Source organism: Pelodiscus sinensis, chromosome 9, assembly GCF_052426305.1.
Source record: "Pelodiscus sinensis isolate ZL-2025 chromosome 9, ASM5242630v1, whole genome shotgun sequence".
Taxonomy (NCBI): domain Eukaryota; kingdom Metazoa; phylum Chordata; order Testudines; family Trionychidae; genus Pelodiscus; species Pelodiscus sinensis.
In genome coordinates this window covers 63241723-63269124 of record NC_143060.1, presented here as the reverse complement: position 1 = coordinate 63269124, position 27402 = coordinate 63241723, and the positions used below count along the sequence as shown (strand labels likewise).

Here is a 27402-nt window from a genome sequence, read left to right as displayed (position 1 = left end):
GGAATGATGCTAAGGTGCAAATTCTGTTCTCAGTTACGTGAGTGCCCTTCTGTTGATGCTCCCAGGAGTCTCGCCGGCAGCTGAGACCAGAAATCAATTCCGAGGACTGCTGGGTAGGATTTGGCCTGCAGGCGAATCCTGCAGGCTTCCTGCTGAAGACGCTAGAAGTTGTGTCTTCGGGTTGAGGGTGGAATTTAGCTCCTTATAACTGAAGGAACATGGCTCAGGCATCGTACTCCAGACAGTTCTCAAAGCGGGTGTTTGGAGTGTTCCTAGCTGTTGTTTGACTGGCGTCGTGGGGTTGTCGCTTATGACTTTGAGAGCTGCTCATCCGCCAAGTGTTCTCGGCCTTGCTGCTACCTGAAATAGAGAAATCCGCCTGTTCACCCTTCCGATAACACGAGAACCAGGGGAAACTCACAGCCTCACTGCACGTGGGGGTGTGATTGCAGCAGGTGTGTGGGCATAGCCCCACTAGCTTTAATCTAGCTGGCAAGGAGCAGCCACTCTCCTACATTAGCGCAGGTTACGCAAGACGCCCGGAACCCTGGTTCCATGTTTGCATTCTCCGCCTGTGCCAGTTATGCTGAAATTGCACCCGTGTAACTGAGACCTAGATCTGGCCCCAAATCTGCAGTTCATTGCTGGCTAGGATCCAGTTATTGGGGCTCTTGATCCGCAGGCTTCTAGGAAACACGTAGACACCCGCTGGAGTCAGGAAGCCACTTCCATTCTGTGACACCACATGGCACAATCGGTTGTATCAGGAGGCTGTTGCGGCTCCTTTGGAGTCAGCTGGACCTGGCCACTCTTGGAAACAGGACTGAAGATTTGTTGGGCCCTTGGTCTGACCCAGTGTAGCAATTCCTATGTTTCTGGTTGTAAATTAGTTCTTAAAAAGGTGGTTCGGTGGTCAAATCTGTTCCGACATGTGGTGACTCACTTCCGCTGTCTGGGGAGCCAGCGGGAGCACTGGTTTGCTGCATTGTGCTCTTTGTAGGAAACGGAGGAAATCAACACCCTTTATGTGACTTGCTCTTGTAACAGATTTAAGTCTCTAACCTTAGATCGCACCAGCCTAGGGATGTTAAATGCATGTAATTGGCTACCCATGTAATTGCTGAAACCGGTTACACGTGGGGTGGCAGCCAGCTCCCTGGGAGCTGGTGTGTGATGCTGCCTCTGTATCAGAGGCAGCAGTGTGGGGTGGCAGGCAGCTCCCAGAAAGCTGGTGTGCACTGCGAGCTGGCTTTGAAGCCAGCTCCTGTCGAGTACCAGCTCCCGCCTGCTACCACACTCCTGGGGAGCCAGCTGGTACAGGAATAGCAGCCGGGAGCTGAACTGAGAGCCGCATATAGCCATTTGGTTCATGCTTATCCGTTACCCTTTTAAATAGCTACATCCTTACATCCCTACACAAGCTTTGGATGTTGCATCTTTGGGTATAATAAGGATACGTGTCAGCAATTTATAGAGAGTTAATCACTGATGAATACAGGCCATAAACATTCTATAAGCAAGTCAGTAGAAGGTTTGATTGATTATTACAGTAAAAGCTTTGTTATCCGGCATGCTGGAGGACTTCGTCAACAATTCCAGTTAACAATTATACTTAGCAACAGAATACCAGTTTTCAAAGCATTAGAATGCAATCGAATGAATAAAGTATAAAATAGCACCAGGTACTGGCCAATCCAGTACTGCACTGCACTGCAGTGGGTAGGTTTCTGGAAGCGCTTCGGTGTAGAAAGATAAAGCTTTCTATACAGCAGGTTATCTCGTGACCCTGCATATCACTATGGGCACTGCACGGCATACACCCAGCTCACTAACATTAAACTGTAGTGGACATAATTGAACCTTTCCTTGATGGCTCAGGAGCCACGTCAGGATCTCGCAGTGCCTCGGCGTCGTCATTGTCAACATCAATGATTATGGTGGGTGTAGCCAATATAGGAGATTGAGCCTCATCTGGCCCTATGAAGCTGTTTTTATTCCTAAATCCCGTACATCAGATAGCTTACGTGTTTTCTGCATCCTTTATATAAAAGGGGAATGTGCAATTACATAACTTGTTGGGCAACATACTCGTCTGGGAAGCTAGATTGAAGATTTGAAAAAGGGGATATCAATATGCCAGTTACTGGAGATTTTTAGTTCATCAGGTGCTGGATAACACAACTTTTACTGTATATGCCACGGAGCTTCAAACTCTGGGCAATGGGTTGTAAGGGCAAGCTGCTAGCTGGCCGCAAGACGCTTTGTTTATTGGAGTTCCCACAGGTACAGGTGATCACAGCTCTCAGTGGCCACCGTACACTGTTCCCGGCCAATGGGCACTGTGGAAAGCGGTTTGGACCGGGACACTGCTTCCCGCAGCTCCCATTGGCTGGTAGCAGTGTACGGCAGCCAATGGGAGTTGCGAGTGGCCATGCCTGCGGATGCTCAGGTAAACAGTGTCTCACCGACAGCTAGCACCTTGCCCTTACAAGCCGCGTCCCGGAGTTTGAAAACCCCTGGTATAAGCAACCGATTATATCCTCAAGCATCCTTGAGTAATTGGATGGTCACATGATCACCATGGTGAGACACCGTGTCCCCTTGAGCCCGTCTTTTAAGTCAGCTGTCAGGCTGTGGAGATGAAGCTGTCGATCCTCTTCAGGACTTCGCTCCCAGCAGTCTGCAATCGAGACGTGGCCAAGCGCCCCGGAGGTGGGCTATTTTGGGGGAGGGCGGTGGAATTGTGCTTGTGCAATAACAGGAGCGTTGTGTGTATGTGCGTGGGAGGGAATGAGATGTACCTATGCATGCACACACACGTGCGGGTAGTTTCTCTGAGGTTAGTAGTAGATACCAGCAATATTTCAATCCCTAATTCAATCCATCTGTGGCTGCATTCCACAAATTCCCTCTAATCTTGGCCCTGATTTTATCCTCTCTCCCTTTTCTCTCTCTTGCTTGTGTTATACATATTCCAGACCAGGCCTTTGGTGGCCAGCCTGCGACTCCTGCTCGCTACAGAATAATCCGGGAAGCACTGTCTTCTTACAGCATCTCTTGGGGCGGGGGGCCTCCTGTGATGTGCTTGTGACAGTGAAAAGAACTTACACCCCCCGACATACCTTGTCTCTAATATGCTGGCACTGTTCTGGGGACGACGCCACTGCATGCAACGATGTAACTCTGGCAGGGGCTCAGTTGTGCAGAAGGGCTGGGATCGTCTTTGTCTTCAAATCATCGCTGGCTGCAAATGCGAACGTTGGCCAAGCCGGGTTCGGTTCTGTCACATCCCGCCGCAATAAAACCGCCGAGTTCCCCACTCGTGAAGATGCTGTACGAAGCAGAGACCATGCTGCCTGGCTTTGAGTTTGCAGCACTGGCCGCTGGAAAATTCATCTTTTGTTTAGCAAATAGGGAATGAATGGAGGGGGTCGGGTTGCCATTTGGACAGTCACTTCTCTGCCTAGAACCCTATGGTGTCGGATCAGACTCGAGATAGGTTCTTTCTGGTATCAGTAGTGAATTCCCGCCAAACAATTCCTTGCCCTTTGGTCAAGAATGTCTGGGAGAATAAACTCATCCTCTTCTTCTGAGTCCTATTTGATTTGGTTTCAGGATGATTCACGAGGGACAAGGAGGATTCCGAGGTCAAAATGCCCCTCTCTGTGGAGCTGTATAGTTAGAGGGGTAGATAAACATAGTCCAATAACAGCCCCGTGGTGTTCTTTAAAGAGGCGGAATTACCTCCTCTTGGCCTGGCTGTTATTTTAGGGACCCTGTAGTGTTTGATGTGCACTTGTCAGGACCATGGGCCCTTGGTTGGAAAGTGGAAGCCTCTGTGTTTAAATCTTTCCTCTCCCATAAGGTTCCTTCCATACTGAAAACAGAGCAATATTGAATGCAGCTCACGTTTGATACTTATCTGACCTCATCATAGTCCATAACATGGTTTATCAGGGCTGCCCTGCAACGCTTTTCCTGGGCAAAGCACAAAATCGCAGGACTGGACGAGCTCTCGAGAAGTTAATACGACTGGTTAGCTAGTCCAGTCCCCTGCACTCATGGCAGGACTAACTATTATCTAGAGAAGTGGTCCCCAACCTTTTGGGGTTGCCGGGGGCGGGGCTACTCACGCGCCGGGCATCCGAGGGTGGGGCCACACACGCACCCAGGGGCGGGACCATGCATATGCCTGGGGGCGGGGCCACTCATAAGGCGCACGCCCAGTGCTGGTGCCACCCATGTGCCGCACTCCCGGGGCCGGCGCCCCTCCTGTGCCGTGCGGCCAGAGGTGGGGCTGCCCATATGCCATGCACCGGAACAGCCCATGCGCCGCACGCCCGGGGGCGGGGCCACCACTGCCCGTGTGCTGCATGCCCAGGGCCAGCGTCGCTCCTGTGCCGCGTGCCCAGGGGCCGGCACCACCCATATGCCGCGCGCCCAGGGCTGGCACAGCCCTTCAGCCATGCACCCAGGGGTGGGGCTGCCCAAGCGCCATGCACCCGGGGGCGGCACTGCCCATGTGCTGCGCGCCCGGGACCTGCACCGCTCCTGTGCCGCACGCCCGCCCGCCCGCAGCCGGTACCTCTTCTGTGCCGCACACCTGGGGCCGGACCAGCCCCGTTCACTTGGCGGGTGCCATGGCGCCCGCGGACACCGTGTTGGGGACCACTGATCTAGAGCATCCCTGACAGGTGTGTGTCTAACCTGCTCTTCAAAATCTCCAGTGATGGAGATTCCACAACCTCCCCAGGCAATTTATTCCCATACTTGAAATTAATGGGTAGCAGGTTTAAAACTAATAAGCGGAAGTTCTTCTTCACACAGCATATAGTCAGCCTGTGGAACTCCTTGCCAGAGGAGGCTGTGAAGGTTAGGACTATAATAGAGTTTAAAGAGAAACTAGATAATTTCATGGAGGTTAGGTCCATAAAAAGCTATTAGCCAGGGGGTAGGAATGGTGTCCCCGGACTCTGTTTGTCAGAGGATGGAGATGGATGGCACGAGACAAATCGCTTGATCATTGTCTTCGGTCCATCCCCTTCGGGGCACTTGGTGCTGGCCACTGTCGGCAGACAGGCTACTGGGCTAGATGGACCTTTGGTCTGAGCTAGTACGGCCGTTCTTATGTACTTAATGGCCCTGGCAGTTGTCTGTCTCCTTCTCCCTCATTATACAGGCCAATTTGCATGAATGCACTGTGGACTACTATCCTACGCTGCCTTAGCCACTGATGCTAAGAGCAGAGGCTTGAGAAGGCTTTTCCTATAGGGTGATGTGCTGTGAGCTGCCCTCCAGCATGCAGACTGAAAGGAAGGGAGGACTGAGCTGGTTACACACACACACACACACACGGTCACATCTGCAGAGGTGTAGAAAGCTGCTTGGAGTCTGATAACCACGTTGGAGCCCTGCTCCTAGGCTGGGCCAAACACAAACCAGTCTCATGGGACAGAGCAGAGATTTAGCCTGGCTGCAGAAACGGATGAAAGTCCCAGCCACACTACAGCTGGGAAAGGAGTTGTCACCAAGACCCCCGGCTCAGTTGTGTTTGTCGGGTCGGTGGATCCTAGGTCTCAGAGGGGTCGCCGTGTTAGTCTGTAACTTTCAAAACAATGAATGGCACCTTAGAGACTAAGGAAATATATAGAATCACAACCTTTCGTAGGCAAAACCCACTTGTGTGCCCCAGGACGACTCCTTGTTCTTGGGTAAACACATTTTGTTTGTGGAATCAAACATGATACAACCTAGTTGCAAACGTGCTAAAAATTTGTCATGCGGACAGGCTCATGAAGAGGTAGCTCCGCTTAGTCTGCCTCCAGCCGGGCTGCCCTGGGATACGATTTCCCCCTCCGCGTAACCAAGGTTGGGCCTTTGTCTGCATGGCGGGGCCATCTTTTGGAGGAGACGTAAGACCAACTTGCTGGTCGTTAAAGACAACGTGGGAGGCTTGGGAGGGTGGCTGTTAAAATGGCTGTCCTGGGCAAACAGCCGTTTCAGTTGCAAAACGTCGTCTCGCTAAAGCGTGGTCTCCTTTCCCTTCCTGCCCTAGGCTGGTGTGTGATGCTGTGCGCTGTTAAACACGCGCCTTGTTCCGCCCCAGAAGTGGGTGCATGTTGGTGGTGGGAGAATTGATTCCTCTCGGAATCGGGAACGAAAGGGCGGGGAGAGAAAGGTGCTTATGGAACCGGTGTTATAAAGGAGGAAGATGGTGCCCTCTAGAGGACTGGCGTGTGCAGTGAAGTTATCACGCTGCCCTCTGCATGGGGATGGCTCGGCTGGTTAGCAATGAACATGGCCTTCCACAGGGACTTAAGTGATCTTGCTCTTCCTCCCGGGCCAGGTTTATGGGGGAGAAGAAGCTTCTCATATCACTTATAAGTGCAACATCCAGGGGGCCACGGAACGGTGCTTATGGGCTCTGAAGAGAGTCTTTGCCGAGTCTCTTTAGCCTGTAGGTTGGGGTTTGGTGTTGAAGACCTGCAGAGAGAGCAGCTGAAGTGGGGAGTCATGGGGTGGGGGCATTAGAGGGGAGAAGTAATCCCCACATCCCAGCGATTTCCAGAACCCAGTCGCCATCAGGCAAGTCTCTTTTCTCTCTTCTCCAGGGTCCTTTTCCTTTTCCTTCAGAAGGTGCAGAGCGGCCCACCCCAGTAGAGACCCGCCAGCCGGGCTCAGGGAACGCCACCGCTGTCTCGCCTAATGACCAGGAGCGTGTCCTGGTTCCCCGTGTGGCCGATGGTGCCCGAGCCGCCCGCCTTCTGGTCACAAAGAGTCAAAAGGCGGCCGCCCAGGCTGTGGGGGAAAGCTCAGAATTGATGACAAGCAAGTCCTAGGCTATTACCCACGCACTGACGCTTACCCTCTTCCCACCGGCTGTGGTGTCGGGTAAGTGCAGTGATTTGGGTGTCACAGTTTCCTGGGTGCTTCACCCGAACTGAATGTCCGCAGCTACCTCTGGCACAAAGGCCTTGGTTCTAGCCCCTCAGCACGCACCAGGCAGTGCGGGTGTGCGGGGTCCTGGTGGACATACGCCACAGGGTCCCTGCTCTCCTGTCTCCTGCCTCGGGGCATGGCTACCACGCCCGCGGTGGAGAGATTTAAAGGCTAAGAACTGTGTAGCTTAGAGAGGGGACATGTTCGCGGTGGAACGAAGGGAAACCAGCCATTCCTATTGGTTGCCCACAACCACGGGGACTTTGCAACGAGGGCAAATGGAAGACAAGGCGGTGAAGCAACTTCCCCTGACTGAGTCTTTCATCCTTGCCAGACGACTGTCCCCCTTTCAGCGTCTGATTGGCCTGGGGTACCCTCCACGTTCTCCTCGCTTGAAACGACTTGCTTACCAAATCAGACCTAAAAATACCCACGGGCCACAGCACTCCACTCGTGAAATCCTGTTGACTCTCTTTTGGTCTGCCTGAAAGCTGAGTTGGTACTGACTTCCAGTGCTTTGTCTGTAGCCTGGTGGAAAACTAGGCCAGTGTTTAGATGAGTCGCTGTACCCTCTGGAAGACCTTTGCCTACCCCCTGGGGTATGCGTACCCCTGGTTGAGAACCGCTGCATACCACAAGCTGCCGACAGAGCCAAGAACACAGCATTCCAGTAACTGACTCCCATTCTTTGCCTACGGGACGCCCCCCCCCAGCACTATTGTGCGTGTCTAAAGGAGGTGATACAATAATCAGCCTGGGGAGTTTTCTACACTCCACCCCAGCATCACCGGCTACTTGTCCCTCTTCTTGTGTCTCTTCCTCAGCATCTGTCACCTTCCCTCTGCCTCCTGTGGGCCCGTTTTTCTCTCTCTTTCCTTTGGCCGATCACTGGCTCTTGTCTAGCAAAGGACAAATAGATGGAGAATGGGTGCCCCTGCTTGTGATACCTGCCCTCCCTAGGCACAGCCAGCTGCTATTCCAACATGAATGTCTTCAGCTCCTCCAGCCCCGGACATTGTTTTCCTTTTTGTTTGAGATCTGTACGAGAACTTGGCAGAAACCAGATACAAGTGGATCAGGAGGCCCTGGTGGTTTTTAGGGCTTGTTTTCCATAACCCATTCTATCCTGTAGCATATTTAGCGGGAAAGGCTTGGCAGGCGATCTAACCCACAGCAAGAAGCAGGCTGCTGAGGGCAGCATTTCAGGCTGGGTGCTGCTGGAGTACAAAACCCTGGTGTTTCCTTACGCAAGCAATGTCAGCCCCCGAGCAGCAGGCCCTGGGGACTTGTCTTGGAGGGCAGAGGCTTGTGCTGGGGGTGCTCTCCAGCCTCTGCAAGGCACCCTCTTGTTTAGCTGCTCTAGCCAGAGGGGGTTGACTGCAAACCCGAGGCTAGTCCAAGGACGCTCACCCTGGTGCCACCCCAGACAATCCATGCACTCACCCAGACACAGAAGATCCTGTGAACACCATGAAGGACACACGGGTCATCAGACTGTGCTTACCTCCTGTACTGTCAGTCTAAGAAACCACCCAAAGCGGACGCCTGTGGCCAGGCCTACACTAAAGGGGAAGGTTGATTCAAGATACGCAACTCTAGCTGTTAATTATGTCGCTGGAGTCGACGTACCTTGTTTTGAGTTTCTTTGCCGTCCCTACAGTGGGAGGCCGATGGGAACAAATGCTCCTTTTGGTTTCCCTTGCTCCTCACAGGAGCAGGAGTACCAACTGCCCCGCCAGTGGTGGCACCCTCTGAGTTCAATGTAGCTGGTCTTAACCAGACCTGCTAAATCAAACTCCGGAAGATTGATTGAGGCAGCATCGATCTTCCCCGGAGTGAAGACATGGCTTGAGCCTACATAATCTTTCCAGGAAGCACCAGAGAGGCAGGATGGGGCCCCGGGTTTGCCTTCTGTCCGCACATTGCCCCAGTTCACCCCAGGAATTATGCTGGTTCTTTGGCATTCCCCTCCCCCAGCAGACGTTGGCACCATTGAGCTCTGCTGTAAATGGAGGCCACCTGGACTGGCACCTGGCAGAACCTCCGGGCACCAAACCTCTTTGGATTTGGGTGCATTGTTACATCCTTGACTGTTTCTCAGGACTATGGTTGCTGCTGCCTCGCCAGCAAGAGATGGGGGGCCCCCACCTCACCACTGCAAACCCCGCCAGCATCCTGTAGTGGCGCTCTCACCCACTCTTCACTTGCCATGCAGCCTGTCCAGCCTTCGGTCCCAGAGAGTTCTCTGCTGCCCGGCTGCAGCACGTCTGAGGAGCAAGGCAGAGGAAGCAACACAGCTGATAGCTGCAGATCTACTGGGACGTTCCAAAACCTGCATCCAAACTCCATAGCCTCCCTTTGAAATGTGCTAACTTTGCAAAGGAGGCAGACCTGAGAGCTAACCACCACGCCAGGTCACCGGAACAGGGTCCAGATGTTTGCAGCCGGGGCCCATCCGTACTGAGCAATTCCACTTCCCAAACATTCCCTTAGCTCACTGGCACCTCCGGGAGTCTCATTCTTCTCCTTCTCGCCCTCTGGCACCACCACCAAGCAGACAGCTGTGAGGGCATCTTTGCCCAAGGATGTCCGATATCCACCCAGACCTCAATTTGCTGGTGTCATGAGGCTGGGCCTTCATCTCCATGTTAAACCAGCCCCCCAGCAAAGCTGGCGATAGTGTCATGGCACTGAGGCTACGGTTAAGTCCTCCATGGTTCAATGAGGCCACAGGCTCTGTTCTGAGGGTACATCTACGCTGCATGCTAAGCCCAGGTATGTGGAACCAGAGCTTGTAGACTCGGTGGTTTTCAAGCCTGTACTTGAGCATTGATACTCGGCTGTAAACCTGGGTTTACAGTTGCTGGAGCCAGGTCTCACAGCTGTTCCAAGCTGTCCATACTCCGCTGGGCAGAGCACCCCATCAGATCTGCTATCTTGACTTGTGTCCACACTGCAGAACGGCAGGGCTTGCTCCCAAGTCCCAGGGAGACTCTGATTCAAAGCCACCCCCCTAGGAGGTTCCTAGGACCTGAGTCCTTGCTGCCCTGCGTCAGACTGATTTGTGTGGGGGTGGGCGCAGGACTTGGGCTCCAACCTGAGTCTGAGTCTGGGCCTATAGTGCAGTGACTGAGTAGCGATTTCAAGATCCACCCCCTACAGGTGAGGATCATGGGTTCCTGTCCTCCAAAAAAAAAAAAAAAAGGGGGTTTGAGCTGGGGAGTTTCCTTTGGTTTGGTTTTTAAGGAAGCTCCTTTTGTCTGTTTACATTTTAATGAAAATCATCTGGATTTTCTCTCTACCCCTCTTTCTGTGCAGACGTGGTGGCACAGATTCTGAGATGCATCCACTCAGCAGAGGTTACGATGTGAGGCCAAGAAGGCCCTGTAATGCCATTGGTTGGCCTGCTAGGAGTCACTGGTTCTCATCCAAAGCCCGTTGACGTCGGTAGAAGTCGTGCCCCAAACGGCGCTGTGCTCTGGATCAGAGCCGTGGTGGTATTCCAGGCAACTTCACCAGACTCCGATAATGGTGATGAAGGTGCCCTACCTTTCTATTCACTCCCTTTTATCATTCTGTGTTGCGGTCTTCCAGAGAATGTCTTACTAGGAGTGTCGTTAGCAAGACACGAGACGTCATTCTTCCACTCTACTCTGTGCCGATTAGGCCTCAACTGGAGTATTGTGTCCATATCTGAGTGCCACATTTCAGGAAAGATGTGGAGAAATTGGAGAAGGTCCTGAGAAGAGCGACAAAAATGATTAAAAGTCTGGAAAACACGACCTGAAAAAACGGGATGTTTAGTCTGTCCGAAAGGGGACTTAATAACTGTTTTCATGTACATAAAAGATTGTTACAAGGAGGAGAGAGAAGAATTGTTCTTAACCTCTGAGGACAGGATGGGCTTCTAGTGTAGCAAGGGAGGTGTAGGTTGGACATTAGGAAAAACTTCTGAGCAGGGTGGTTACACACTGGAATAAGTTGCCTAGGGAGGTTGTGGAATCTCCATCACTGGAGATTTTTCAGAGCAGATTAGACAAAGACCGGTCAGGAATAGTCTAGATAATACTTAGCCCTGCTGTGGGTGCAGTGGATTGGACTTGATGACCTCTCACGGTCCCTATGGTTCTATGTCTATGTTGCAGGCTAAGCCCAGGGTTACTAGAACTCGAGTTAGCGGACGCTGGGTTTGTTAACCTGAGGCACCGATGACTTCAAATGGTCCCGGTCCAATCACTTATATCCCAGAGTTTCTAGCACCCTCACAAAATGTGGCCGCTCTAGCGCGCTCTCATGCAATGTGGGAAAACGTGGCTGCCTACCAAATTTATGAAGAGGACACAAATAGCCCATGGAATTTTGGGATACTGTGGGTGGACCCTAAGACGTCAGTGGGGTCTATACTGCAGTTCAATAGGGGCTTGAACTTTGGGGCCCAGCTTGACTCAGGCTCGGACTCTCCTCCTTTATGAGGTTCTGGGACACTGGTCCCAAGCCCTGCGTTAGCACAATTTGTGTGTAAATGGAAGGGGGGCTAGTACGGTGTCAGAATTTGAACCCTGGACGTACACAACAATGCAGCATTGAGATGTGTTGTGTGGGAGGCTTTGGGTGCCATCTTGTATATGAAGCAGCAGTCCAGACAAGCTAATCGGAAGGGCTGAAATCCATTCGAGGGCTTCAAGAGAAGCCAGGTGCACCTCTGCTGTTCCTCCTGGCAATGAGAAGAGGGGCACTCCATCACAGCGCGACTGATGCTTTGGAGGGCTCCACATCCACCCAGCGGCCAATCCTTCATTCTCCGCTTTGCAACAGTTCCCCGCATCTTCCATGTCGCATCCGAATTCCATGGTGGTCGTACCCTGTCTTCGGAAGAGCAAGAACCAGGCAGTGCAACAGTGGGGTCATCCGGGTGGGAGAGCTGGCCCCTCTGGCCGTACCATCTGTGGAGCTGTGCATCAGATGCGTTCTTTCAGACTGGCTCGGAGCTGGGCTTTTCCTTCTAGCCGCTGAGACAATGTAGCTGTGGGGATACAAGGAGCAGCCTGGCTTTGAGGCGCTTTCGACAGGGCTCTGCTGTCAGCCACTCGCTGCGTGCCTCACGGGCAAAAGCACTTTGTGAAGCCAGTGGTACCTGAGGCAACAGAACCAGACCAGAGATCTGCCCGTGGAGGGTTCGGTTTCACACCAGTTCCCCAAGCGTTCGGGGTGTCACTGTGGAGCGGGGCAGAGCTGTGGGGCGCTGCTACCGACTAGGCTCACAAAGGCCCGAGGGTAAATAAGCGGGAGAACATGTAGCACGGTGTTGGAAGCTGTTCTCGCGTCAGTCAGCCTAGCAATGCGGCCAGTTTGTGCAGTGAGGGTGCTGACTTACCCGTCTGTGCCCCTTACCGTCTCCTAGAGCTGGACCCAGCAGCTGGCACCCCACGTGCCGGGCTGGTGGCAGGGCCGGTCCACAAACTTTTTGGCGCCTGAGGCGCAGAGCTCAAATGACGCCCCCCTGCCCTCTCGCTTGGGCCAAAACTTTGAAAGGTCTCAATTCTCAGGGTCCAAGTGGTGCCTCTCCCCCACAGTCTGGCACCTGAGGCGGCTGCCTCAGTTCACCTCATGGTAAGGCCGGCCCTGGCTGGTGGGTAGGACCCTGGACCAGTAGCTAGGCAGGACCTGAGGGCTCAGCTCCCGCATGCGGGGCCAGTAGCTGAGTGGGACCTGGGGCGGGCGGCCGGAGGGACCTGGGGCCGGCAGTGGTGCACCCGAGCACGCTGATGAAAGCCGGGGAATGGCTTTGCAAAGCCACCGGGTAGCAGCCCCAGGGACCTGCGATGTCCCAGGGTCAGGGGGCCTTCCTGGCCCCAACGGAGAGGTGTGCTGTGGGGCTTTGGCCGGCGTCCAGCGCTGCTACCTCCTGGGCCCTCCCTGCGGGTCTGCGAGCCGGCTTCCTCCCTGCATGCCTGGCTGCCTCAGGAGGGGGAGGCGGGAGAGAAAAAATAACAAAATAAACGACACTCAGCAACAGAGGCCTGGCCAAGAAAAATATTTCATCCAAACAATGAACTTTGATGTTTCCTCCCACAGTCTGCGTCCCGAGCCAGCTTCCATGGGCAGGCGCGAGGAGCCAACAAATGCCGGGCTTGCTGCCTCGCCCGCTTGTGTGTGTATGTGCGTGCAGCACACGCGTGGCGAGGACGCTGCGGTGTGGCGTTACTGCAGCTGGCTCCCGCGCTTGCTGCTGCCTTCCCCTGTGTTGAGAGGAGGCCCTGTCGGAAGGGGCCAGTGGTTTGGGGGGCCCTGGATTTTTGGGGCCCTGCCAGTGGGCCCCCGGGGAGGGTGCTCGGCGCTTTCTGAGAATGGGTCAAAGAGGCAGTTTTTAGGATCTCGGCTAACGAGCGTGGGGCAGGAAGGAAATGCACGTAAGCGTGGGGGGCTGGGAAAGGGGAACGAGACACTGACAGGAGCCATCTGCTGTGTGCGTCCTTTATGCCACTGCCCCCTCTTTTCCTGTGTCCCTCCTCCAGAGCCAGCCTGTAGTGCACTGCAGATGCCTCATGTGACAGCAGTTCCTTTGGACTCGGATCCTGATGCGTCAAGAGCCTGAGGTTCCCCTCCCGACGCACAGGTGCTTGTGGCAGATGTCCTAAACCCCTTGGATTACTCACCGGCTCCTGCGGCTGCTCCGTGGCAGCCCAGAGGCCGCAGACCCGAGTGCTGGTGTGCGGACGCTCGCCTGGCGCTCGCACCGCGTCTTGAGTTGTGCCCCTTGGCCTGGCAGCCCTCTTCCTGCCAAGCAGCCCTGAGGGCTGGTCTGTCTGAGCCGAGTCTCACAGCTCTGACAGTCGCGAGCACCCCGCTGCCGCAGTTACGGGCCTGTGTGTGCCTGCAGGAGTTGGATGAAGCACGCAGCTTGAGGCAGGAAAAGGCAGGGGAGGGGTACATGATGGGCGGGGCGGTCAAAACTTGTTTGGTAGTTTATCCAGAACGTGACTATCACAGGGGTTTCCTGAACTCAGCGCCGTTTGGTCTTTTGTTCCTCCCTTCTCACGTGAAGCACAAGGATCCATGTAGATGTGTGGTGAGAGCTGCGTTATTGGCACGACCGGCCAGGGCAATACTTGGTCCGTATCGTCCACCTTGCATATAAGGTTCTCAAAGCGCTTTACCCCCAGTGATGAGCCAGGAAGGTAGCTGTTAATAGACACAGAATCAGTGTCACATGCGCACTAGATTCCCGACATGAGCCTTCCTCGTTGGTACCCTCCTCCTGACAAATATCCTTCCAGGGTCACAACTGTCTTCCGGGGGGTTGTAGCACTGTTTTTTCCTGGCGAGGCGTACATGCGGTGAGGGCAGGGGGAGTGGCAGGTGAGCGGAGCGGCATTTAAAGGGGTAGTGCTTTTTTTTTTTTTCTTTTGGCTCAACCAGAATTTCCCTGGGGGTTGTGCAGAGAAAAAGATCTAGCACCACTGATCTAATGTCGTCACCCAGAGCTAGTGTGCCAGGGTAGCTGTGGAACTGTGACCGTACCAAGCGCGGTAAAGAGTGAGGATGTGGTATTAGAAGAGCAGTAGCAAGAACAGTGATGGTGGTAGAGTGGGACTGTGACAAGATGGCAGCTCCCTTTCCTCTTTGGCTGTTCATGTTAGCAACTGTCTGATGTGGCTCGTGGACTGTTGAGTTTTCTTTCCATCCTCGCAGTGCATTTCTCTGTCCCTTCCCGCCTAGTAGTCTGTCTCTGACATTGGTTTTGAAGGGACAGTGGACAAGAAGCACAGCATCCGATACTCATCAGCCTTCTTGCCTGCCTATCCAGTTTGCATGGGCAAATGATTTGCGAGGACATGTGCAAAAATAAAGTCACAAAACAGAAGTGTCAAAGAGTAAGTGTGCAAGGACATGCAAATTCCTGCCAATGCAGAGGCTGCATTTTCCCGGTTTACCCAATTTTCTAAGAGAGGAATTTGCTTCAGTAACCTTGGCAAGACCTTAAAGGGGATTTTATTCATTCAGCATCACTAAGGATACCAGGATGCATGTTGCTGTCAGTAACAGTAGGCTAAATCTGGAATTGTTCCAGCGAGGTAGGAATCAGGAATTCTCTAGCGAGAACAGGATAGAAATCACAGACAATTTCAGTCTCCATTCTATAGCGCAGAAGTGAATCAGCAACTGGAGTGAGGAAGGAATTCACCCCACCTGCTGAGGTAGTATACAACTGGCCAGGGTGCACTGTGTACTTTTTTTTATACCTTCCCCTGAAGCATCTGGTGTATGCCACTGCCAAATCCTAGGTACTGCAACTAGATGGACTAAAGATCTGTTCCGGTATAGCAAATACTCAGTGCCTAAGAAATCAGTTTAATCAAAGTGTCCATGGCACAGCTCCAAAGAGGCAGATATTTGTAATATTCATAATTTATTTTTCATATTCAAATGCATCCCTAGGCTCCATCCTCTTTTGTCATTTGCCTGGTGCATTTTCTGTGTCACGCTGGGTGTGTGTCACTTTCTGCACAGTAACTCAACCCGTTGTAAGGTCTTGTAGAACTGATCTGAATCCTGATCCAACCGCACCGATGTTGGTAGAACGACCCCCCTCCCCCAATTTCAGCGGGGAATAGAGCAGACCCAGGATGGGCATGCAGCTTATGTATGTCTCCAAAGTGTAGAGCAAGCTCTGCCATGGATTCAAGAATCTGCAGGAGTGGAGGACTGGAAAGCGTGTGCTGCACAAGACTTTCTTCCCTACAGGGCATCTCTCGGACAAGGTTCTCGGAAGTGCTCCTGCTCTGTAAATTTTATGATCTAAATAGACAACATGCAGACACTCCAGCAGCGGGGTGGGGCGCGGCATGGAATCTGGAACAGCCCTTTCCTGGCTTCCCTCTTTACCTGATGCTTTAAAATTTTATTTTTCACTCTTCTCTAGTCAGTGGGGGTTCAGGCTGTTTACGGGGTCAGACATTTTATTTATGGGTCATTTATTATTTATTGCTCTAGCTGCTCGTGGTTCCCAGGAAGATCAGGGCCCTGCTGCATTAGCTCTGTACAGTCACACAGGGAGAGAGGCAGGTCTCTGAACAACGTTCAGTGCAAATAGACGGGGCAGACAAAGGAGGCGTGAGATTTACTGAAACTGCCCAGTTTGTTCTGCCCTGCCAAAGCAAAGCAGCCCCCAACCCAGCTTAAGCTTCAGCTGGCCAATGGAGCCAGAGTAAAAATCGAATTCATTTACCCCATCTGTGTAGTTTGTTTCCTTCCTGAATGCCTCTGGTTCTGGATCGTGAAACCCATCTAGTCATTTTCACTGGGTCACGTGCACTAGCCAGCTCCTGTTGTATCTCTTCTTCCATGGCTTGAATCCAAACAAGCGGCTTGCATTGATTTTTTTTTCTATGAATGCTGGAGATGCATAAACCTCCCTTCATAATATTTTCTATTTGCTCCCCAGGAGTCCTAAATTAGTCAAAAATAGCCTGTCTCTGTCCATCTCAATGTATCCTGGCGCTGGCTGAGAAACTACTAGAACCTCATGGCTTCACACCTCTGTAGCCAGAGCCGCTCATTCACTTGGCACAGGTGTGAATGAGCGGGAAATGAGGCCCACCTTTGTAACTGGTAGGTGTAGGAACTGGTGCGTTGCGACTCTAAACAGTTCAGATCCCCTTTTCGTTTTTAAAGATTGAAACCAGATGCAGTCTCATTAGAAGCAAAAACAATGAGCTTCCATTTATCTCCATATAAAAGTTAACAAAAGTTGCACCGACTTACCCCAGATCTGGCTTTGGCCAATTGTCTTGATTTGCTTCACGTCCGTGTTGTAACAAAACCCCCCCAACTCTATCTCATCTGTCAAGACAGGAGGCACTGATTCATGGCTGGTTTGTAGGACAAAGTAACCCTCAATGTTGCAATGCAAATTAGGCATTTGGATATTGTAATTTTTCAAAGTCGCCTCATTATGCAGCACCAAGACCTAATTAGGAACGCTCACTAGCAGTTAAGACACTAGTCGGGGCCATGGGGGACCTCAGTTTGATTTCTTGCTGTACTGTAGAATCCCCACATGACCTTGGTCATGTCCCTTGGTTTCTCTCTGTGCCTCAGTTCAATAATAGCACTGCCTTGCCTTGTGGATAGAGCTCTGCGTGGATACAAAAGTGTCGATCCACATCCACCACGCTCAGCTCATCATCTGACCCACGATCCGGATTTTGTTTGCACAGCAAACCATCTAGAGGGGAGAGGGAAGGGAGCACCGACGGGTGGGGAGGAAGCAGGGAAGAGGCAGGTAGGGACTGGGGATAAGGGGCTGTAGGGGGCCAGGGCTTCAAAGGTCACTGCTCACCAGGCTGGAGAGGGAGGGGGAGGGGGCAGGGACGGCACTCGGCCCCTCCTGCAGGGAGATTTAGGACAGAGCCTGTTGTATCCTTTTGCTACCAGCAGCAAAGGGGCCCTGCCCTGATGCACACACCCTGCAGATGGGCGGAGGGCAGGGTGGAGCCCTGCATGCGGGTGCTGCAAGAGTAAGTGCATTGTAAAGATTACGAGGATCTCCGATGCTCAGGTGAAGGGGGCTGTGACCAAGACGTTATGCCGCATCCTGCCCACCGGTGACCCGACAGGCACTCCAGGCTATTCAGACGTCCTACCGGATGCAGCGTGCGGTGACGGTACAGATCTCAGAGGTAGAGAGCAGCCGCTGCAGGGCACAACAGGCAGTGCCAGACTGCTTTAGGGTGGGACAGCAGCTCAGCTGGGGTACCTCCGCATAGCCCCCTGGAGCTCAGCGGAGGCTGCCCCATTGTAGCTGGACTGGAGAGGGTGTCCACAGTCGGAAGTAGGAAGACCATAGTGAGCTTGTGTGACATTCGATCCGGACGCCTGACGTTAACGTGTGTCCTCTTTCAGCACATCCCTTAACGCACCCCCGTCAGCGGGAGAGCCGTGGTCGTGCGCCTCATGCGAGAGGCCAAGGTAGTGCGTTTCGTTAACGAGGTGGGGACCGAACGGAGCTGCAGTATCTGGTCAGAGCTTTGGCACGTTTCATTCCCTGAGACAGGTCACAGAACTGGGCCTCTCGCTGTTCCAAGCCTTCGGCTCCGTCCGTCGATTTTTTTTTTTTAATTTTCCTCGTGTATGTTTTTCCAGTGTAATGTTGAGCCTGAGCTGTCAAAGTTTCCCCAACAGATGTTGCCATAGGAACCTGTATTTGTTTAGGGTGGGGACTTCTGTGGGGGGAGGAGAATTGCAATTAGTTCTAAGTAGGTACACAGAGAAAGAAAAACATCGCCCCTCTTCAGCCTTCCCCCTCCCTCCATCCCTAGACACCGCATACAAGAAATGATCTGGAAGTCATTTGAGCCCCATGCCTCTGGGACGGGCAATTCGTTGCCATAATTATATGGAAGTGAAAGGAGAAGGAGATTTTTGTTTTCCCAGTGACTCACGACACCGGGAGTAGAGCTGAAGGAAAACCGACAGCATGGAACCTCGCACAAGAGTTCAGCTCCCACATCACACCCATCCCTGGGTGCTGCACTAGGGTGCTGCTATAGGTGGCAGAGCCCGAGCACAGAGCTAGTGCACATAGTGGGGACAAAGACCCTACATTTTTTCCACGCATAGTCCATTAAGAACCTCCCCCCCCTAGCACTTTTCACAAATGCACGAGTATTAACACTGCTACCTTGCTCACGTTTCAGTTTGGGTAATTACAGGCTGGCTGGCTATGGCCGCTGCGGTTTTCGATGGACACCATGTTCACTTCCTTCCCAACGCTCAGGAGTCGCGACTGCCAGTCCCGATGGACAGCGACCAACAGCTTATTCCCCCGACATCTTGTCCTCAGTTTCCCCTTGTGAGGGCATACATGGAGGTCCGTGAAGCACAATATAAGGGCTAAGCATTATTAAGCAGCTTTTGCTTTCTACTGCAGAGGCATCGGCATTTCCACGTGGGTATGGATGTCCGGTATGAAAATATGGCATAGAAAGGTCTGAGAGAAATATAAGTCGTTGCTATTGTTGTTCTCAGCTCCTTGAAGAGCGACAGGTGAATGGGAGGAGAAGGGGAAAATGCAGCTAGGCAGCCCGTTAATACCAGCCTGAGGCCTTCGCCCACGCCTGTGTAACACGTGTGGGTAAGGTGCTGGACGGAGGGTCGGGGAGATGGGCTGTCATGAACACTGTGATACTGGACCAATCACGTCACTTCTCCCGCCTCTCTGGTGCATGTCGGGTGTAAGGCCTTGAGGCCAGGAACTGGCTCTGACCGTGTTTGTCTGCTAGGTCCTAGAGCTTGGTGAGGTATTGCAAAGGCTACTGTTAATGGGAGTGGGGCTTTAGGCCTCTGATTTGTTGACTTCCCGCCTGTCCTCGCTCTCACACCTCACGCACATTTTTGCGCCAGTAAAACGAAAGAACAGAGGGGTTTAGCCGGTGTAGGTATTCCTCCTACGAGGAATAACTCCTTTTTGCACAAGAGCTCTGCACAAAAAGACGTGGACAGGGAATGGGGTTTTTTTGTGCAAAAAGAGGCCATCTAAAAAAGCACAGGTGCCCTGGTGGCCATTGTGTGCACAACAATCCGTTTCCTTTCGAGAGCGTGTCCGTGCAGCCTGCACGCACTCTTGTGCAAAAGCATGTTGCTTTTTTGATGCGCTTTTGCAGTGTGGACACACACTTGTGCAGGAAGTTTTTGCAGAAGCTCTCTTCCAGAAAAAGCTTCTTGCGCAAGAAGGCTGGAGTGTGGACTAGCCTGAGGTCATGGAGAAGGGATGGGTGCGGGAGGGGAAGGCTAGGTACCCCCTGAGAAAGGGTGTACCGAGCAGGCTTAAGAAAGAGGAAGGGTGGAGAACGAGAAGCTTGCAGAAGTGCAGTCGGAAGAAGTCCGGGGTGACAGCAGGAAGACGGGTGTAGCTGCAGACCGTATAGGGCCCTGGACTGGACCCCAGCGTGGAGGGCAGGCCTGGGTCCCCCTGCCAGCCAGTGTAGAGAGGTATTTGGTGGGGCCACGAATAGGAAGCCGGCCTGAGTCTCTGTGAGAGTGAATAGGGCAGCAGGCACGCGGCCTGCCTGCTGTTGCTTGGGTGGAGAGACTCCCCCAAGAGCTGAGTCACGGAGGAGCTGGACAGTGACTGTGCCCGGTTGCCAGCCGCCTGGCTTTATAGACGCCCCCTCCCAGGTGAGCTTCCTTCTGATTAGCATCCTCCTCACAGCCTAACTCTCCCCTTTGCAGCTTCATTGGGCCAACCTGGCCTAATTTAGCTCTTTGGGGGCCCGTGTAGGGACTCCCTCACCGGCCCATTCCCGGGTTCTGTTCCTGTCCAGTCATAAGGACAGAAGCAAGCCAAGGGAGGCCACAGCTGGCAACGCAGGTTGTTCTCATTTGGGCCAGCTGTGGTGAGTGGTTATTGTGACAGAGTGGAATGCATTGGGCAGAATCTATTTACGAGACTTTGCAGATATCGTCTCCTGAGCAGTAGCTTACATTGAATCCATTGCTCTGTAGGGGTTGCTATCAGTCTCTATGCAATGCGGAATCGGTGGCCATCAAAGCCCCAGCTGTCTCTGCGTATCTGTGTTTATAATCAGGAATTTGTGCCAGGTCCACAACACACACCAGTTGGCGGTGGGGATTTCAAGGACCTTCTGTGTATCAGAGCAGCAAAACAACGTGTGACCTTACATGCAATCCTGCTGGGGGAAGAGGAGGCTGCTACAATCAGCAATACTCTCAACAACTAAACTTAGAGCAGCGAGATGAAATGTCAAGCTATCTCAGAAAAACAGAGGCCTTCGGCAATATCGTGAAGGACTGGCCCCCTAGAGAGAGAGCGAGACTAGAGCAATATGGAAGTAAATGAGATTCCCCCCAGAAAACACCCCCACGTATGTAGCAGCAGTACTGAGTGAGCTGGCAGGAAAACGGTAGAGTTTAGCGTGCGGTCTGATGCCCCAGAGAAGCCAGCCAATAAAACCTTAAAGGTTCAAGAGCATGTGTCACTCAAGCCCCCGAATATAGCAGAAAGATTCAGGTTTCAACAGCAAAATCATCTTGAGGGTGAATCTAAGTTTCTCCTTTGCCACCGATTTAAAACGATTATCAGAACACTGTGCTGTTATGGATAGGCTTAACAAAACCCTACGAGACAGCATTGTGTGTGGATTGCCTAATGAAAGCATAGTGAAGGAAAACCTTACCTTTCAAGGCGCTATAGAAATTGGAGTCGCAATGAAAACTGCAACAAGGGATGCAACAGAATTGCCTAGTGCGCTCAAGCAGAAGTAGGAATCCACGTACCACAAAGCAAGAGTCGGTTCACTCAATAGACAGACATGTCGTCCGTGTGGAAAAGGATTCCATGCTCCTGCCTGCCAATTTAAAGATGCCTGTTGCAGAAGGTCACAGCCAAGCAGTTTGTCACACGAAGGCTGTGTCTACACTACATGCCTCTGTCGGCAGAAGCATGTAGATTAGGATTGTAGGCAAAGGTAAATGAAGCCGCGATGTAAATGATCGCGGCTTCATTTACATTTACATGGCTGCTGCGCTGAGCCGACAAACAGCTGATCAGCTGTTTGTCAGCTCGCCGCTAGTCTGGACGTTCCCCCTGTCGACATCAAAGCCCTTTGTCGGCAGCCCCGTTATTCCTCGTGGAATGAGGTTTACCAGGGCTGCCGACAAAGGGCTTTGATGTCGACAGGGGGAACGTCCAGACTAGCGGCGAGCCAACAAACAGCTGATCAGCTGTTTGTCGGCTCAGCGCGGCAGCCATGTAAATGTAAATGAAGCTGCGATCATTTAAATCGCGGCTTCATTTACCTTTGCTGAATAAACAAATCTACATGCCTCTGCCGACAGAGGCATGTAGTGTAGACGTACCCGAAGAGACAAACATAGGGTATGGAAAAAAGAATATCAAAGTACGTTCTGTAGCTGGAGTAGTGACAGACCCAGGTGAGTGGCCTAGCCAGCTTCAATATATATTGTGAGCAAAAACGACAAGGCGGCTATCTGGTTGAGGCTCCGGGAAAAATGCTTAAAACGGAATTGGACACAGTCTCTACTGTGTCTGATATTTCACATTCACTACGTGAGAAAAAAACACAAACTTGAGGAAGACACCAGTGTTTCTGCAAAATCACACAGGAGGAAAAATCATGCCAGATGGAATGCTGCAAATAAACACTGTTCGTTGTTGTGAGACTCGCATGCCATTGAGAAAGAGGGAGTAGCCCTGTGGGGCCATGAATGCTTATGGAAGATACTCTGGACTGGGTATCTACAAAGATGCTACAGTCATTGAATTGGCCTTGGAAGGATTCAAGGAGGGCATAGGACAGGGGTGGCCAACCCATTCTGGGCAAAGAGCCAAGATAGCAGTGGATCCAGCGCGAAGAGCCAGGGCAAAATTATCGAGAAAAAAACCCAACACTACTACTGTCCCTTGTTTTGAAGCTTTATGGCCACAGGAGGCTCCTGCTGCCTTTTTTAATTCTGCATCTTCCATGGCTGCCCCGGACAGCTCTCCTGCCCAGGTCAGCACACAGAGCTGGGAGGAGAGGGCCGTTTATGGGGTGGGGGGGGGCAGCTTATGAGTCACAGAGGGGAGGCGGGGAAGAGCCGCATGCAGCTCGTGAGCCTCAGGTTGGCCACGGCTGGCATAGGAACTCGAAAACACACAAAGGCTGCAATAAGCCTAAATGAAGCTCAACCTGACCCTTTCGGTGTAGGCCCGAAGGTAGATGCTGAATTGCAACGTCTGGAAAGGTAGGGCATACGTTCAGAAGTGGGGAACGCCTGTCATTCCAATTGTTTAAAAAAATGGCGCTGTAAGGGCTTGTGGAGAGTTTTCAGACACCACAAATCCTGTACTGAAAGTTTTAAAAAATACCCCCACCTCAAATTGACCTTTTTGCTACAGGGGTAGGGGGCCAGTGATTCAGCCAGACTGGTTTGTCCCAGGCCTGCCGACAGATGGACACTGAGGAAGAGTCGAAGGCATACCTCACAGTCAGCACACAGAAGGATCTGTACCAGCATCTCTGGCTCGTGTTTGGTATTGCTTTAGCTCCTGCTATATGGCAACGGGCAATGGACCAAGTGTTGCAAGGTGTCCTGAGAACACAGTGTTATTTGGATGACATTACTCTGACTCGTGGAAGTGATGATGAACATCTGGAAGCCGTGAAAAGGGTATTAAAACGTCTAGGAGAATACAGGTCACGAGCTAATTGCATAAAATGTAATTTTTCAAGGACTCCATGGCTTGCTGTGGACACATTATTGATGCTCAGATGAAGCTGATGAAAGCTCCCCCACCAAAGGCTGTGTCGCCTCTTGGATCATGTCTGGGTTTTATCAACTACCGGAGCCCGTCTGTACCAAACCCAGCAACAGTAGTGCATGCACTGAACTATTTACTGGTCAAACGTGGGTTTGGTCACAGGAGTGTCCAAAAGCTTTCCCGGAAGCAAAACCATTGGCCACGGCAACCACCTTAGCCTGTCCTTGCCTATCAGCTAAGCAGGTGGTGCTTCCTCACGTGGAATTGGAAGAGGTACGTCCCACGCAATGCCAAGTGACAGAGAGCAGCCCATGGCATTTGCTTCACGACCGCTCACAGGGGCAGAACCTAACTATTCCCAAATAGACCAGGAGGCTTTAAGTCTGAGATGGGATGTGTTGAAATTCATCCAGTATTTATATAGGAGAAAATGTACCCTTGTCCCAAACCACCAACCCCTAATAGGAATCCCTCCCAGTGTAACCCAGAGGCACTGAGTCCGCTGACAAGGGAGAGTGAAGTCAGCTCTACCGCTGCAGCAGAGAGCCAGTTGGCTTTTGTTCGTGCTGTCGAGGCACACGGCTTGAGCCCCTTCGATCGCAGGTTCAATCCCTCCAGCTGACGACCGGGGTCTGTTGGCTTTACACGAGGGAGGAGGCTTCTGTGACAGTGGCAGCGTGTATGCCTTGCTAGGCTTTCTTCTTAGCTGGCAGTGTCTGTGACATCGAACTCAAAAGCACATGCAAACGCAGGCGGGTTCTCCTGCCTGCCCGCACTAGTGGAAGGACCACCTGGAACAGAGGCAGAATCCGTTGACTGTGTCGATTTATTTCAGATTACGTAATGGCTTATAGTTTGATCACAGAAGAAAGCAGGAGGAATCCCACATAAGCTCAAGTTTGTGAAGGCGGAAAGATCCTGACAGCCCTAACCTGGCATCCTTTTACCCACAGAAAGGTGAGCTGACCATACATCAAGGGTCTGTCACATGCAGCATTCCTGTTGTCATCCCTAGTACACTGTGCACAAGTGTATTAGAAGGGCTTCCTGTAGGACACATAGGGCTAACCAAAATGAAGGCATTCGCCAGGACGGCCACGTGTTGACCGATGAATACAGCCGCTTGCTAAGGGGATGCTCAGGATGCCAACAGGCCTGACCCAGCCCCATTACATCCTTTCCATGTCTGCATATTGATTTTGCAGGAGCATTTTTCGGAGTGATGTATCTAGTAGCGGTGGATGTATCTAGTAGCCCATTGCAAATGGCCAGTTTGTTTGTTTTCATAGAAACCATCCCAGCTGTACAAACAGGAGAAAAATGACATTTGTTTGCCAGAACTAGACCGCCCAAGCCCGTTGTGAATGACAACAGTGCTCAGTTGAGTTGAGAAGTTTTAGGGATCCATGAAGAAAAATAGTACTAGAAATATTCCTTCCCTACTATGTCACCCAGACACAAATGGCTCTGTGGGAAGGCTAGTGCAAACTTTTAAGCAAGTCCTCTGATATACGACACACAAGCAGTCTTGACCATAGAAGCTGTCATGCTTCTTGCCAGCATATTGAAATGCAGTACACACCGTGACAAAGCAACCCCCAGCCGTGCTGTTTAAAGCTGATACTTCGGGTCACCGTTGGACTTATTAATGCCAGAGCTACATCTACAAGTCAGGAATTATCTAATAAGTCAAGCAATGACAGCTACAAGTGTGTCAAACGGTGCTGGTGTGTTATTACCAGGGACGCAGGACATGGCTTCCAGCAGTTGCTACTGCACAAACAGGTCCTTTGTCCACACAGTACAAGTGGCACCCAGTATGTTTCAGTGCTGCCACACCGACCACCTGTGAGATTTGGGGGTCAGTCTGCGGCCGACAAAAGAGGCCGTATCTGGGGAGCTGCCAGTTGTTCTAACATCGGTGCCCCGCAGCTTGACACAACCATCAATAACATTCTACCAGAACGCAGCTGTGCTGAACGGCCGGCATCGTCCGAGGGAACATCTGAGTCAGACGTTGCTGGAGATGCGCCACTTCCTCAGGGGAGCGCTCCAGATGTTGGCAGACGCTCTCCAGAAAGAAAACGCAAGCCACCTGAAAGCCTTGACTTGTAACTGGATCATGTTCCCCCTTCCCCAAGCACCTCTGAGGTGGTTGTGCCCATTTCCGTAGGGTTTGGAGCAGACGGTTGAATCTGTTTATGTGTATTTGCAGATATAGCTTCTTAAGCAGCTGCTTGTGCTGAATCCAGTATTAAATAGTGGTTTCTATGGTTCTCATCGAATGCAATACAGAGTCAGTTAGCCCTCGCGGTTCCAACTATAGGTACTTCAGGGATTTGGGTTGCGTCCATAATAGTTACTTCTGTCAGCGTTGCTTCTGCATTGGTCGAGCTGCAGGACTGGGGGTGCCTGGTTCTGCATTTGGCTTCCACTCTTGTGGGGCGAACGCCATCGTGTTTTCCTGCTCATTCTCCATAATGCATCCCTTGCCTAGATGGGGAGGCGTCTGCTAACGGTGGTGGTGGGGGGTGAACCTTGGAGGTTTGGAAGTTTGGTTCAGATCAGTGCTCAAAAGACTGGCTGTCCAACTGGACCATCAGATCCACGTTGCTCTGCAAAACTGACCAGGTAATCTCACAGGATTTCTGGCTGTACTTCTAATATGTTCAGCTCCTGATGAGAATAATTTTTTCGAAGGGCTTTCGATGCAGGTCAGTACCCAGCAGTGTGGAGACTCGAGCCAGGTGAATATTTAATTCCGAATAATTTATTCCATGAATGCTGCCCCCTTTCTATTACGGCCTGAGCGTGAGCTCACATTTATGTGCTATTTAAGTTCATTCATGAATTTCTCAGGTAAGTAAATCGTTCTCAGTTCCAGCTTGTTCGTTGCAAATACTTTGAATTCATGCAATATTGTTTAGGTTCAGAAGTCACGTGTCGTTATTTCTCATTCCCAATTGGTTATTTCTCTTCCGTGATTATATGAGCTACGTAACCAACCAGCAGTAGCGGATATTTTGACTTGTGTGTTGGAGGGTAAGCTTGGCAGTCACAGAGCTCTGTGCAATTTGAAACCCCTTTGGGGTAACGTTTCCATGCCTGTGAGTGAACTCTGTTCACTAGACGCCTACCTAGTCTGGGGATTTTTTTTAGCAACACTGCTAAATTCCTCGAAGGAGGGGTGAGATGAGGCTGGGGGCCTGATCGGGTCTCCTTTCCTGTGCGCCAGAGATGCAATGGGGCTGGCGCACAGGTGGGAGCATTTTGCATTCAGGAAAAGGATTTGGCTAGGGTCTCTGCTGTGTAACTCTGCCCGGTGCTCCTGCAGACCCCTGGGAGCTAAGTGATAGCAGCATGGATGGATTTGCCTGCCTTCTTAGTTCCAGCCAGATTAACCATGTTCTGTCCTGAGCGCTGACCGTGTGACCAATAGGCAGGAATTGCGCAGCCTCTTGCGCTCAAGAAGTGGAGCCAAGATTTGAGGGCCAAAGTCTGGGCTGAGGACACTTTGGGGTCAGCCCATTAGTCTAGGGCCCTGCTCGCACCGTGACATTGACTCCAGAGATGTCGCATGAAACCAGAGTAAGTCAATGGGAGAGCAGGCCCCTGCGGCTCACAGATGGTTCTGACTCATCCACACTTGATGCCGAGGTTTGGTTTGGGCCGTTAGCGCTGGCTGTGGAGCTCACTCCTGGATTTGAATTTCCCTGAGTGTCGGGGAGGTTGGGTTGGGCCCACCAGTGCTTAGCTTAAATTCTCTCTTCCTAGCACACTTCCCTGGCTTTTCAGGGCTGTACAGAACTGCTCCAAAGCCAGGGCCCTTGAGAACGGAGCCTCACATTGGCCAGCTGATGAGCTGCTGGTTTGGGGACACTTTCGAGGGGTTGGGCTCTTGGCAGCGCTGCTGAGGCATGGGAGCTTGGTTGAAGCCCTGTGGTTCCAGATCTTTGGATGCGTTTTCCATTCATGTAGCATCCTCTCAAGTCTCCACTCAGCAATTACTCCTTTCTCTCCTTAGCCTTTCCAAGCAGACGGCTGGTGTGACACCATCAACAACCGGGCGTATTGCCAGTACGACGGGGGTGACTGCTGCTCTTCCACACTGTCCTCCAGGAAGGTAAGTGAGCTTCCCGCCGGAGGCAGAAGGGAACGGGCCAAGTTCCGAATAAGAG

The 27402-nt window shown here is 52.1% G+C and overlaps 1 protein-coding gene across 1 annotated transcript in view; it reads left to right on the top strand.

The window, feature by feature from the left end:
• Nucleotides 1–27402, top strand: part of PAPPA2 (pappalysin 2) — a 146260-nt gene that overhangs the window by 111133 nt on the left and 7725 nt on the right. Inside the window, exon 21 of the mRNA XM_075936896.2 lies at nucleotides 27249–27347. Within this exon, the coding sequence (XP_075793011.2) occupies nucleotides 27249–27347 (99 nt within the window). The remainder of the gene's footprint in view (nucleotides 1–27248; nucleotides 27348–27402) is intronic.